The 13,597-nt window shown below is 48.0% G+C and overlaps 2 protein-coding genes across 2 annotated transcripts in view; one reads left to right on the plus strand and one right to left on the minus strand.

Moving 5' to 3' along the window:
* Window positions 1-231: 231 nt before the first annotated feature.
* Window positions 232-1,018, plus strand: LOC128298612 (uncharacterized). The gene is made up of 3 exons (XM_053034380.1): window positions 232-509; window positions 585-764; window positions 840-1,018. Exons 1-3 carry the CDS (start codon window positions 232-234, stop codon window positions 1,000-1,002), a joined length of 621 nt encoding a protein of 206 aa, XP_052890340.1. The 3' UTR covers window positions 1,003-1,018.
* A 762-nt stretch (window positions 1,019-1,780) lies between these two features.
* The window catches only part of LOC128297931 (mucin-5AC), a 41,647-nt gene continuing 29,830 nt past the window's right edge, over window positions 1,781-13,597 (minus strand). Inside the window, exons 3-9 of the mRNA XM_053033647.1 lie at window positions 11,245-11,487; window positions 6,756-7,240; window positions 3,509-6,268; window positions 2,748-3,262; window positions 2,550-2,680; window positions 2,308-2,478; window positions 1,781-2,235 (exon numbers count right to left, since the gene is read on the minus strand). Of these exons, the coding sequence (XP_052889607.1) occupies window positions 1,945-2,235; window positions 2,308-2,478; window positions 2,550-2,680; window positions 2,748-3,262; window positions 3,509-6,268; window positions 6,756-7,240; window positions 11,245-11,487 (4,596 nt within the window). The 3' untranslated portion in view covers window positions 1,781-1,944. The remainder of the gene's footprint in view (window positions 2,236-2,307; window positions 2,479-2,549; window positions 2,681-2,747; window positions 3,263-3,508; window positions 6,269-6,755; window positions 7,241-11,244; window positions 11,488-13,597) is intronic.

Genomic DNA, 13,597 nt, shown 5'->3' on the forward strand with positions numbered 1-13,597 from the left:
ACTCTTTTGTAAAATTTCCAAAAATCGCACAACTTAACTTAGTTGGTTTTTTAAAACACATCCTTTTAAACGTTCCAATGAAAACTCCTCCACACATACGCATTGTAGTAGGCTTTGGTGACATCAAGAAACCTGTTGCTCATTCCTCCAGAATCATTTATAATCTCAGCAAACATATCGGAGGTACGTCATTCGTTTAGAAACTTCGGAACCTTTTATTTCGGTTTGAAAATGATTCATCTTTTAAATTTCATAGCTGGCATGAACGGCACGGAGGAGAGTAAGTACGAAGGTGGTAAACTCCTAGAACAAACCGTCTCTTCTGAAAATTGTTTCGATAGTATGGATTCTTACTGTTCCCACTGTTGCAACACGACGGAGTATTCGGTAAAATCGCTTCGTAATTTCTTCCTCTCCAACAATAATCATGAAGCAAAGGGTGAGGTGAAACCGACATCGGCAAAAATAGAGCGACTTCCGGAATGCAAGTGCAAAGAACACGCCGAAGAGTAAGTATGACCCATCTTCAGAAACAACTAGTTAGCTTGTACGTTGATTACTAATTGATGATGTTTCCATCACAGGCACCGATTGCCGGAAAAGAAGCCATCAAACGATCGTGTAAGTGAAACGCGTTCCGTGCAAGAACTAAGACACCTGTTCGAGACGAAAATGAAATCGCTCGAACAATCGTCCGCCAATGGATCGTTCGGCACATATTCGAGACCTGTCTCCGGCAAGACAGATGATCGACAGGACACCGTGTAAGTGAGACGACGATTGATCGATACCGCTCTTAAATATTGGCTGATTTCTTCCTTATCCATCATTTTAAACAGCTCCCTGGACCCACCGCATCCGGAAGGACAAAGTTTCATGTACGGCGAATCACCCATCTTTAGCAAGCCATGCACACGGTGGAGCATTACCAATACAAGTGTTGCAGAGATTCCGAATGGGATGCAAATTACCTTTACCATGATGAAGGACAGCAAACATTGAGTGCCAGCGGGAACTTATGGGGTTGAATGTAATTCCAAATTCGGTAAAAATTAAAAATAATTTGACGTTACAATTTCAGTAACTTACTTAGCTTACTTAGACGTTTTTTTTTATTGGTTAAGCGTTTAAATCCATCTGCACTATCATGTTTTATTTTGTTTGTTTCAACATTATTGTCTCATAAACAAACGATTTTGGGGGAAAACAGTGGAGTTGCCTTATTTAAACAATTCAATGGAATAAAATAATTTTAAACACTTAAACTTAAACACTTAAAGCCACCAATTGTGACCGTTTCGTGGGCTTCCTTGGGTTTGACATCCCTGCTGGAAGGTATGCAATCAGCATAAAAGCTTTCCCTTGAGCTTTTATTTCGGAAAGATTTGGGATGCCATACAAACGAGCACAAAATTATGTAAATGGAACATAAATGTGTGGAAAATTTGTGAATTTTATGTTTTATACACAATTCCAAGTATAGCATTTACTTGTTTATGATAAATGTTTATTTCTATTCATAGTAATAACTATGAAGGAATTGCAGCTTCATAACTGGAATCGAAAAACAACTGTAAAATTTATGTTTTCTTAAATTTATCCTTTCAGAAATTTCAGCAAGATCTGTTATCAAATATCATCAACAAGAAGTACAGAAATATTCCGAACTAAATAGACAAATACAAAAGTAAATAACAACAATGGGTGGGTTTGGAAATTTTATATTTATTCTATAGTGTTTTTTTACTAAAAATAAATAATTTATATACATTAGCTGCTACGCTTTAGCTACACGATACGATACTTCCTACAGTTAACAGTAAGACTTCAGGTCCACTTCCAGCGGACGGAATCGGTTTGCTAGTAAACAACCCTTACAACAAGTGAACTGTTGTATGAACGAGTGACCCACGCACATTTCTCCTATGGCAACGGCAGCCAGGCTCAGAAGTTCGGATCATAGTCCCGATAGTACCGTCGCGAACTGTTACTAAAGTGGTGACTGTTTGGTGGCGGTGGCGCGTGATGGTACGGCGGGTACATCGCCATCACCGGTGGCGGTGGTTCGTGCATCATAAACGCCGGATCGTGTAACCGGTGGTGATGCCCGCTCGGTGGATAGTGCGATCCTTTCAGTCCATAATCATCGTAGAAGTAGTTCTCCGGATGCCGTTGCGATCGCCAACTGTCGTAAATGTTGGAAGCGCTGCTACCGTGCATCGAGTTCGAGAATCGCTGGAATGGCAAATGGATATCACGAGTGAGTATGAATTCCAGCAGAAGAGTTTATACGTCTAGAGGCAATACCTTTGGCTTCACATCGTGCATACGATCGTCCCATGCATCGTCCAGATTGTACAGATCCTCGGAACCAAAGTTTTCGATACCTCCCATATGGTTCTTGTTCAGCTCATTCAACATGTCAGCGGTGAGTGGCGTTGGTGCCTTCTTTTTAGCTGCTTTTTGGCGGTTGATTAGCTGCAAGGTAAGAGAAGAAGGCAAGGTTAATAGAATCAGCATTCCCATGCGTGTCCATTTCATCGTCTTACCACAGTGACACCGAAAAGGATAACGAAGAGCAGCGACGCCAAACCGATCACAATCACAGCGATGGCCCACTGTGGCAGGAACAGATCATCCTCAATCGCCGGTCCAGCCGCGACTATTGGCTTCGGAATAACTGGAAGGGGTTGAGATAGAATTAGAAATTGTGAACAGCACCCCAATCAACCGGACTCCAAACTCACCTGTAAAATCAGTATACACAGGATCGACCCTGAATTTTCCCAGCTGGAACACTTCCTTCACACGCTGTGCCGGTGCTTGTAGATTTTCCCGCTGTACCTGCTCCTTGTCCACTTTGGGTTCCTCCTCCTCCCGCTCACCGTCGTAATCGTCCGAGCTGGCCGTCGTAGTTGTGGTGGTCGGTGTCGTTGTTTCCGGCACCGGCACGAGTGCCTCGTGGAACATCTTCTTGATCTCGAGCGTGTTGACGTCGCGCGTCAAATCCGTCAGCTCGACAAAGTAATCCACCAGCACGCTGCCCTTGTTGAAGCTGTCGATGCGTACCTTTTTGTACCATTTGCTCAAGTTCTTCGCCTTGCTGTACACCTCGTTCAGTTCCGTTTCGACCTCACGCGCCAGCTTTTTCCACTCGGCTGTGTTGTGATCCAGTAGCTCCGGTACCCACGTCACACCATCGACAATGCGTATCGTGCCGGCCAGATCGCACTCCGAATGGCAGAGACCTGGTTCCGATGGTCTAGAAAGAAACATTGGGCAAATTAATTATAAATTCAAGAATCAGAACAAATATCAATAAAAGTCAATGATCCGCAGTTGGGCGACCTGAGTGACCTTGGCGTGCGTGACTTCAAGTGGTCAAAAATGCATCGCCACGCTCTCATAACCTCAAGAAATGCCAACAACTACCCCCAAAGCACAGCGATACGAACGGCCAACGACCGGAACGAGCTGGAGGCCCCGTACGGTTACAGACCCAACTTACCTAGGTGTGGTTGTGGTGGTCGTGGTCGTCGTGGTAGTCGTCGTAGACGTGCTGGTACTGCTCGATGAAGCGAGCAACTTTTCGAGCAGTTCCTGTTGTTTCTGCTGCTCCAGCAGCTTCTCGATCGAGAGCGGTGTCGTTGAGGGTGTTGGCCAACCGGTGAACTCGGTTGTCGCCCGTGTCGGTGGTCCCTTGCGGATGTGAATCTCCGGTACACCGGGGCCTTCCGCGTGCAGTGGTTTGGCCGTCGTTGCACGGACCGCCCCACCCGGCAGGGGTTTCTTCACTCCCGGCCGGCTCGGGAACACCACCTTGAAGCCACTGCCGGCCGCAGCCGTTGCGACCGTCCCAGCCGACGGTTCCTCGCTTTTGCTAGCATTGAAGTCCGGCGGCAGCAGTGCCGACACATCCTTAAACTGAATCTTTTTCAACAAACTGCTCGGATCGATCGCTTCCGCTTCGGGTTTAGTGTCTTCTGTGGCCGGTGGTTTGTAACCAGGTGGAAGCAGCTTGCTGACGTCCTCACTGAACACCAACTTCGGTCGTTCGGACGTACTGTCCACGGCAGATTCTTTCGGAAGCTTGTAACCCGGTGGTAAAAATTTGCTTATATCGTCCTTGATCGTGGCCGGTGACGGTGTGGTAGGTTTCTTCGTAGTCTTGAACGTTTTGTAACCCGGCGGCAGGAACTTGCTGACATCGTCCTCCACGGAAACAGCAATTGGCTTCGCTGCGACGGTCGTAGACTCCGGCTTGCTCTCGGGGCCCACCGGCTTATATCCAGGCGGTAGGAATGCACTCACATCAACCTTTTGTGCCTTCTTCAGCAGATCCAGAGCAGTATTGACTTTTTCATTGACCTTCACCTTACTGATCAGTTCTTTCAGATTGTTCGTGCTCTTGATGTCCTCCTCCGTGCGGTTCAGCTTGTAGTCCTTCGGTAGGAGTGAGCTCAGCTCCTGTATCGGCACATTGCTCTTGTACGATCGGCTAATGTTTGCGCTACGGAATCGATTGCCCAATTCGGTCTTTGCCGTCTCCTCCAGCGGGGCATCGTTCGTCGCCGGCACCGTTTCGCCCGGTGGGTTGGGTTTTTTCAGCTTGAAACCCGCTTTGGCCTTATAATCCGGTGGCAGGAGGGCCGAGATGTCATCAATCGTTTCGAACTTGATCTTCTTCGCCAAGCTGTCCGTTGTCGTGGTGGACTTGGCGGTGGTGGCCGTCACCCCGGGCCGTGGTTTCTTCGTCGTCGTTGCGCGGGCATTCGGTTGGAACTTTCTGATCACCACCGGAGGCAACGCAGTTGAGTTGGTGGATGCCTTCTGATCTTCTGCGGTGGGATCCTTCAGTACCGGGAACTTGCCGGCAAACAATCCACTGGACAGCTCCGACTGTACACGGTCCAGCTTGTCGATAATGCTTTCGGTGGACTGGGACAGTATCGTCTTCTCCGTCGTAGCGAGAGATTCCACTTCATCCGTCACGGCAATGACCGGTTCCTGGGGAGCAATGGTTGTGACTCCATCCACTTCTTCACCAATGCCGCTAGCCGTGGTCACATCGATGTCGTCACTTTCATTGCTTCCCTTCGATTCTAGCTCCGCCAGCGGTTGCTTCTTCTCCTCCTGTTCAACCTGCGGGAATGGCAGGAATCTTGCACCGGAAACGCTACGACTAGTCTGCACAGATGCCACCACTACCCAACTTTCTGTAGTGGCATTGGTAGCTGCATCTGCTTCGCTCGAGCTCGCCACACGTTCAGTCGTCGAGAGACTCGATTCCGTCGTGGATTCTGTTCGGGTTGTAGACGCTGCCGTTGATGGAGTTCCTTCCGGTAGGGTTTCTTTCGTTCCACCAGCAGCGGTAGGCAGAGTCCTAATTGTTTTCTCATCGTTTACATCTTCGTCCGAAAACTGCAACATATCCACAGCATCATCGGACTGGTTCGCTGTCACAGACGGTGGAGCAGCCACCGTCTTAGCCGTTGGACGTACGGTGGTCGTGACGGATTCTTCGTCCTCATACACATACTCATCATCGTACAGTTTCTCCTGCTGCTCTGCACCCAGCTCAGCCGTACTGTTGATCTCGCGCTGCAAACCTTCCGGTTCCTCGTCCTCCTCTTCGAACGTTTCTTCCGAGCCGCCGTTTGGAAGGTAGAAGTTGTCCGTCAGAATCACCGTATGGTCCTCAACACCAACCGAATCTCCGGGAGCCGGCTCAGAATCCCGCACCGTATCGTAATACTCATTCTCGCTGATGTTGTTCAAACGTCCATCAGGATCTTCGTGTATCGGTTTTTCTGCCCCAGTGGGTGGTGACGCAGCAGTAGCACCAACGTTTGGAGTGAGTGCCGTCCCGGAGGGAAGCTTCTGTTCTGGCAATCCACCGGCAAGCCCGATTGAGTTGTTCTTCGCTACTGCCGTTGGTTGGAAATCGTTGATTTCCTGTTGCTTTGCATCGCCGAATCCAGTCGACTCCTTTGACTCTTCGTAGTCATCGTAGTCGTAGATGACCTCGGCCGACTTGGCCGACCCGTTGTGCGTGATGTTGATGCTCGGGATGATCGGTTTGGCCGGCTGGTGGATGAAGCGCGACAGTATCGGTACTTTCGCCGTGGTCGTTGTGGTAGTCGTAGTGGTAGTGGTCGTTTTCAGCTTGCTGGCGCTTGAGAAGGATGCACGCGTAGCGATGGCGGCATTCGCTGTGGGCACACGTTTTGCTTCAAACGTTTGGCGAAAGGGATTCGGAGCGGGTGTTCTGTAAGACGGAGATGGATTAAAATTAGATAAATGAGCTCTTTATGTTTTTTAAATTCAGTTTTTGTTTTATTTTATTCCTCTTTGCTGAAGCTCAATTTTCAAACAGATATCCCATTTAGGATATGTCAGATGCAATCTGACAACCAACATCAAAGCATGCGTGGAAAATTCCTACTTGAGCAAACGAGCCATTTAATTATAGCCTACTACGACCATGTCTGATGGTGGGTGATTTTCCTTGAATGGGTATGCAAAGCGATACGAAACTGGTGATAGAACTCCTCAGTACGTTTAGTTTTAATTTGCCCACCCTGTGCTGCAAAACGATATCATCATTTAGCGCAAGGAATGCTACACCCTTGTAGGGACCGCTTATCTCACACGATGATAGCTTGCCTGCAGCCAAATGGACACCGCTTCTTCATGGGGAGCTTTGCTTTTGCGCTAAGAACTATTCGCCAACTACATCTCTTCATTTTACCCACCTGCCACTGAAGCGATTCCGCACGGCAACACTGTCCACCGTGGTGGTTCTCTCCGTTGCCGCCTCGGTCGTCGTCGTCGTGGTCGGGATCGATCGATAGCGGTTCGGCCGCGCCGTGGTACGACCGTTCTGCTGCGTGCTGCCACTGCTTCCAAAGCGCCCATTCGTGGTACCGTTCTGGGCAGCGGCACTCGCGGACGAACCCGTCTGCGATCGACTGCCACCGGCCGACGGTGCACTATCGGTCGGTTTCGATCTAGAACTCGTGAAGCTATTCCGCGTACCGCCGGCCACTGACGATGGGCTGCGTGGTAGCTGCTGCCGTTGCTGGGGCGCCGCCTGATAGGCCGAGGCGCGAGTCGGTGGCTGCTGCTGATCGTCGGCCGCGAATGGACGGGCACGGTTCGAGATGTACGATAGCTGACGATCGCGCACGGATGCCGATTCGGCTGGCGCGGTTGGTGCCGGTGCTGGCGGTGGTGGACGCTGCGAAATAGAACCAAACAAAAATAACCGGAACGTTAGCGCACAATCAGTATCAGGCATCGGAGGATTGGGCCCGTTTTCGTACGGTTCCTGTTCGTTCCGTGCTAACAGCCGTGTCGTGGAAGTTCTTTCGAAGAGGAAATATAAACCCCGTACGTGCTTCGTGGTCGCATTCTTCACAGACACAAGAACCCATTCGTACTGCAGTGGGTTTTTCATGACTCCCAACTCAAACACCACGCTGCATCATGTGCAGCGGGTGACTTGCTTGACATTGTGCCGGAAAAATCGTGATAATCACCTAACCGTAAAAAAGGCTCATAAAGATTGTCCCATTGTCCACCGTTGTTGCTCAGGCCCCGTTGGCCCGATTGGCCTCGTTAGCGGAGCAGTTGTGTGCCCGCCTCTAACGATTTGACCGTGAGCTTACGCTGCACGGCTAATCCACCGTAAGAATGGTCCACATTCTCACGCGAGCGATCGCGATCGAATCGGGATTCGATACCGTTGCCCGCTGACGTCATCGGCGTTGGGTGTGAACCGTGGCACACTAGCGAGCATTGGGCTTCATCACCGAATGGAACGGAAAAGAACGGATTGGACCTCCGAAAAAGATTTGACTGTCCTAAAGATTGTCCTTCATTTGTATAACGATTGTTACGGTTTTCATTCATCGCAAATGCTCTCGTACTATTTGGACATTGTTTTGGAACAGTGTGCCGTCTCAGGGTTGTTCGGCCACGTGCCCGAGGCATTTATGCCGTGCTCGTTGTATCTCACTCGTAGCCAAAAATTGTGAGGAAAGCGATTTCCGACGCCAATCACGCCAACACCCCAAAACGTGGACGCCTGCCGTTCAATGCGTACGGGAGCGTTGAAGTGTTTCCAGGGCTTTTTGGCACTCCCTTCTTGAACCAGTTTCGATGCGTGTCCGCTGTTGGAGCCACAATCCATTCGCTTTTTTTTCGGGAGGTTAAGTGCGTGTTTTACTGTGATGTCCTTCATGCTACCACGAGAGTACACTCACATCAATCAGCACTCATTAGCCTATGTTTATGCTCGTATGCACAACGGGAGCATATATCAGTAGAGCAGAACTACACCAACATGAGAAGAAGTTCATTGGGACCACCTTGCTTAATTCGACTGTATGCTTTCATTCATTTCCGCCGGTCCATGCCCTTACCAGGTTGTCGTGCTGGTGGTCATTGCGGCGTTGCGTAACGTCACTACACAAAGACCCAAGTCGATTCCAAGTAAAGTCGTGTAGATTACCTTTCCCTCGCAATGGTCAGCCACTTTCCAAATGCAGTGCACGATCGTGACCGTACGATTTATGGCGCGTAGGAGCTACGATCGACAAATTGAACGGTGATCACAATTATCTATTTCACTAATTTGTGGTTGCTGTATTTTTTTTTATTTCATTTAGACGAATTCCTCAGCATAGGCGGAAAGGGTTCAAACACAAGAAACCGCAATAAACTGCCCATTGAGGAAGATTTATTGGAGCTTTAACTCAATCAAAACTAAACCAATCGAATTCCGGGCGCTGCTATGTTTTACTAGAATCGGATAGAACCATCCACGTCCATGTAAATTGAAAGATCATTCGCGATTATTACAAAAACAAACGATCGCGGCTCGTGCGACATTTTATGGGTCTACTTCTTGTCTACCGAAGTGTGCTGTACTGCAATAAACATCCACCTATTTTGTTCCTCCAGTTCGCATCAGCTCTATTGGGGCTGAGTCATACTTTGCCACACTCAAGACAGAGGAAACCGCCAGAACAAAGTATCCTTCTTGGCGAATGGCACTGGCGAGGGGATGTACTTTTACTTCACCGCGGGTTTTGCGTTCAAGTCGACGAACTGCCACAAATGGACAAAACCAATAAAAACCCCCGCTGCCTTGCGGGGATATTTCCCGGTGGGGCAATAAAGTGGCTGGCATTCTGGTCACTTTGTGTCGCGCCCACGATCACCACAGACTACGTTGGTTCCAGGGCTTTAACCGTCCAGAACGCTGTGAGAGCTTTTTTGGACAAGATGTCAAAATTATTAACGATCGCTACAACATCAGCTACAACGAAGGCGAGATATTGTTTGGTCCACGAAGATCTCGACTCCAGTGTGCCTTTGCCTTTGCATAACGTTCAGTTCAGCTAGGAAGCAGAGTTGCTGAGCTCCTAGCGCACAATTCTTGTGATGTATAATTAACTGGCGTACGCGTTCGCCGGGGGTCAATATGCCTTGGCCGTACGAGGGTGTTGTTTTCTTTTACTCCTTAGCTCACTTCTCCAATTGACACGGCCGCAGCAATTGTTGACGCAACTTTTCGTGCGCGATGATTAAGACTCCGCCGACTGTTCGCGTAATCGGCCCGAGAACTTGGCCACATCCTGGCGCAACGGACGGTTCATTGCGAGCCGAAACAACGCGCTGTCAACGGGCGAAAGTAGGCCAGCTAACAGGAATCCCGCGCAGTGTATCATGGCTTTCAATTTGGAGCAAATTCTTTCAATCAAGCAGTACCGAAGGCGGGCCCACAACCGAAATAGGGACTACTCCACAAGCTTCTACTCGCATTTCGACACGTAAACTCTCTTACCGAAAGAAAAAAATCGTTACTAATACAAATCGGGAGTTGAACTTCTTTTCTCGTAAGCGAACGCGAGCCAAACTGTCGAAATATGCCGCCGAGTGTCGAGATGACATTGATAGACGGATTTCAACGCGGCACGTCTTTCGCGGGCGGGAACGTACATCTAGTTACTATGCAAAGCAAGTGGTTCGCATTACATTCTTCTCACAAGTCTTTCACTCGCTGCTCTGGGCTCTGCTGATCGTGCTGAAAGCTCAAGAGCCCTTGTGTAACCGAAACAAGATGGTGATGTGAGGGAGTAACGATCTTGAGTTGGCAAAAGCCGTGGGAATTTTACGCTTTACGGTAAAAGAAAGCATCAACGGGCACATTAACATTCTTAAAGTTTGGAGCTTTCTTCGTCGTGATGCAACAAAGAATCGTCCATGAGAACGTAAATTGATCAACGCAGACGTGATCATAATCCTTGAATGTTGCGATTGATATACAGACCGTCAATTGGCAACTTTCTTTACCAATGCGATTGAACAAGCGAACAAAAGCAACCTTCGGCACACCTTCAGCATATTGCAGGTTGTTTGGCAGGGTGCGAAACATGGGCTTGATAAAACACGATCGATATCGACAATACACCGCCAGACCTATCGATGAACTCATCGCAACGGCAAAAAGGAAGCTTCTGGGAAGGAGAGAAAACAACTCCTCGGACATACGGCCATTGCCCAATCAGCTTATGCTATATTGGAAGCTTGGAAAGTTAAGCCACCGAAGGTACACCGGCGCAGACACAAATTTGGCAACGTAAGCGCTAAAGCGCGGCAAGGAAGTTAGCTGGGTGAACTAACCCGTCCCGGTTCAATGAAGGCCAGAGACGTGTAGACGAAAACCAATCGATTTGGCAACAGTCCCTACATAGGGTTCCACTTCGATGGTGCTGAAGTTGTGCTTGTTTGAGCCGTAATCGGGTGGTCCAAATGTTGGAACTAAGCTGTTGTTTGTTCCTTCCGTTTCCAAGCGTACCAGGGAGTTAGTCTCAAGATTCGTAACCTCCTTTTGCGACTTGTATTGAAAAGTTATGAATACACTGGTGTAATAGTTTTGATTTGTGACGTCGAACTAGGTTATGTTGTTTTCATGATTCTTGACTTGATTGTCTAACTGCGAAAGGAAATAGTATACTTTTTATGCTGTAAATTTTAAGTTGATTAGATGCCATTATATTACAACACAAACATACAAAAGGGTAGACTATCCTACACTATACACACATACACTATATTCACACATTCGCCCATAATCCCAGTGCGTGGATTTTGTCCCAAAAACCCGGTGCAAACATTACATTCTGCCACAAAACCCCAACAAACAGCGCCGACAGCGGCCTACCAAACACTTACCTGTGGCGTTTCGGTGGTGGACAGCTCCGGGAACGCACCGGACGAGCTGCTGAACGGACTTTTGCGTTGCGAGCTGGTCGCTAGCTGACGGTTCGTAGCCGGGAAGCTCCGACTGGCCGTGAGTCCATTGGAGAAGAAGTCACTCCTCGGTGGACTGCGCGAGTACTGGAAGCCGGCGTTCGAGGACGGCGTTGCGGAAAAGGGTCGTGGTGATATTTCGAAAATATCCGAACTCCGTGGGGTCTGTACATTTGCACCACAGTGTAAGGGAATCGTGGAGCCCGTGGAGGGAAGGAGAGAGAGTTTTCAGGAAGGCAGGAATACGGAACAGGACAGGTGATGGCGAAAACAGGTTGAATCCGCAGGAAATGATTATGAAATAGGATCAAAGGGATATATAGCACACGGAAACAAATCAAACACAATAGCGATATATGAAAGAAAGAAACAACACACAAGCACAAATGAGGAGATTGGAAAACATTCTAACACTACAGAGGATTTTTAAAAGAAATACAAAATATTACAGAAGTGGGAAACAGCAAACTACTAAAACAAACAAGCTAATAGAGCAGAAATATTTCCATGCAAAAGAATTTACATTAATTTTGTATTAATTTTCCTGTTACGACACACACAGGCAGTAGTAGCTCTTCGTTAAGATTGAACTTTTGTTTCGAGTAATTTTCAGTTTTAAATGAGAATTTCGTGTTCTTCAAACAATTCCAAGGATTTCCCCTAACCAACCTAATCAATCACACCGCTGCACACGTTTCGACGCATGGAACAGTTAGTCATCGAAGTAGTTCGCGAGTTTAAAACAACAACTTCAAGTGGCCTCACACGGTGGACCGGTGCGTAGGCCAACAATCGAATCAGGCCACCCGCAGGGACACCTATATGGCAAGCATGGCACCGTTCTGTATCCACCGTGGTCACCAAATGTACCACTGGACAGAGCTCCCACATGTGCGGAATATCAATCAGCTGCTCGGGGACTGCTTTGCATGACCTACTTTGTGTGACCGAAACCGATAAATGTACGGGGTGTTTTTTCCATCAGATTCAGCCACTATTTGTGCTACGATTTCGATTAATCCTGTGTGTAATTAACGATGGGTTAATTACTTTCTAGCCTTTCTAATGCCATTAAACCACGAGCCAAAACTTGGCTTGTAAAGCACCCCAATCAAAGGCGAAAACATTGTGGAAACGCGGTAAGAAAATGCACCAAGAAAAGAAGGGTTCTGCGCAACAGAAGTATGCATCTCACACCACACTCAGAGCGGCTCATTGAGCGCAGAAACAATGCAGCCATTATGCTTGGATGGGTGTGAATTGAAGGGAAAGAAAGATCACCAATTGCAGATATGGCTCTCGTGCATTTGGCGTCCCCAAGCGTCACCATTCGGCAAGAACCAACCGATCCCAGGGCAAGCGTATGGAAAGATGCAGCTCGCACGCTGGTCGGTAATGTATCCAACACGCTGGGAAACCAGCGGCGGAATACGTTGAATGAGGCTCGTTTACAATTGAAGAAGATAATGAAGATGATGGATGGATGAGGCTGATGGTTGATCACTATCGACGGATAGCGGTTTGTTGGGAAATTTGACTTCAACTCGTCTGTCACAGATTTTCGCAGCGCGAGTGGTTGTGTGTGAAGCTCTTTAACGTTAATGGAGATTAGGCAAAAGGAACGTGCATCCCAAAATACAGCTTAACAAAGGCTAACAAAAAAAAAACAGACGCTAATAGACACATTTATTCAAATTCGCAGTGCAACTTTATCAAAGATCAAGACACGCTCATTAGAATGGCTTTGTTTAGCAATAAATCCACACGTCTGCACATTCTCTGTGGCGTTCTTATCCTATCTATTAACGTTACCATTGCCAATTAACTTTAATCAGCAACCGTTAACATACCTAAACTTAGCTGATTGGCCCTAACGTGCAGATCGTTACGAGGGTTTATTTGATCCAATCGGCAAAGCTTCCTGGTGAGGCATCGAATAAACTGCCGCCGATCACCAACACCGATCGTGTTTGTTTCGTCTAGCCAACTTGCCGACTGCAGATGGATGCATTCCATCATCCTGACGCGATGCAATTATTCCTAACCTTACCGGAATGCGTATGCAAAATAATTGAAGCTCCCTCCGCACACGGACGAGCGCGCGTGGAGGCTGGACGTCGTTTCGAAAGGCGCCAACTTGAGTGATTGTATAGTGGGGCCTGGGGTTGGAAAAGTGCTCGACAAAACCGTAGGGTGCGTCCTAATTGAGCATACGGACCAAAACGAATCGTTTGCGAAAGCAAATCAAGCTAAGTGTTGGTAGATTCGATACAAA

The sequence above is a fragment of the Anopheles moucheti genome, chromosome 2 (assembly GCF_943734755.1).
Source record: "Anopheles moucheti chromosome 2, idAnoMoucSN_F20_07, whole genome shotgun sequence".
NCBI lineage: Eukaryota > Metazoa > Arthropoda > Insecta > Diptera > Culicidae > Anopheles > Anopheles moucheti.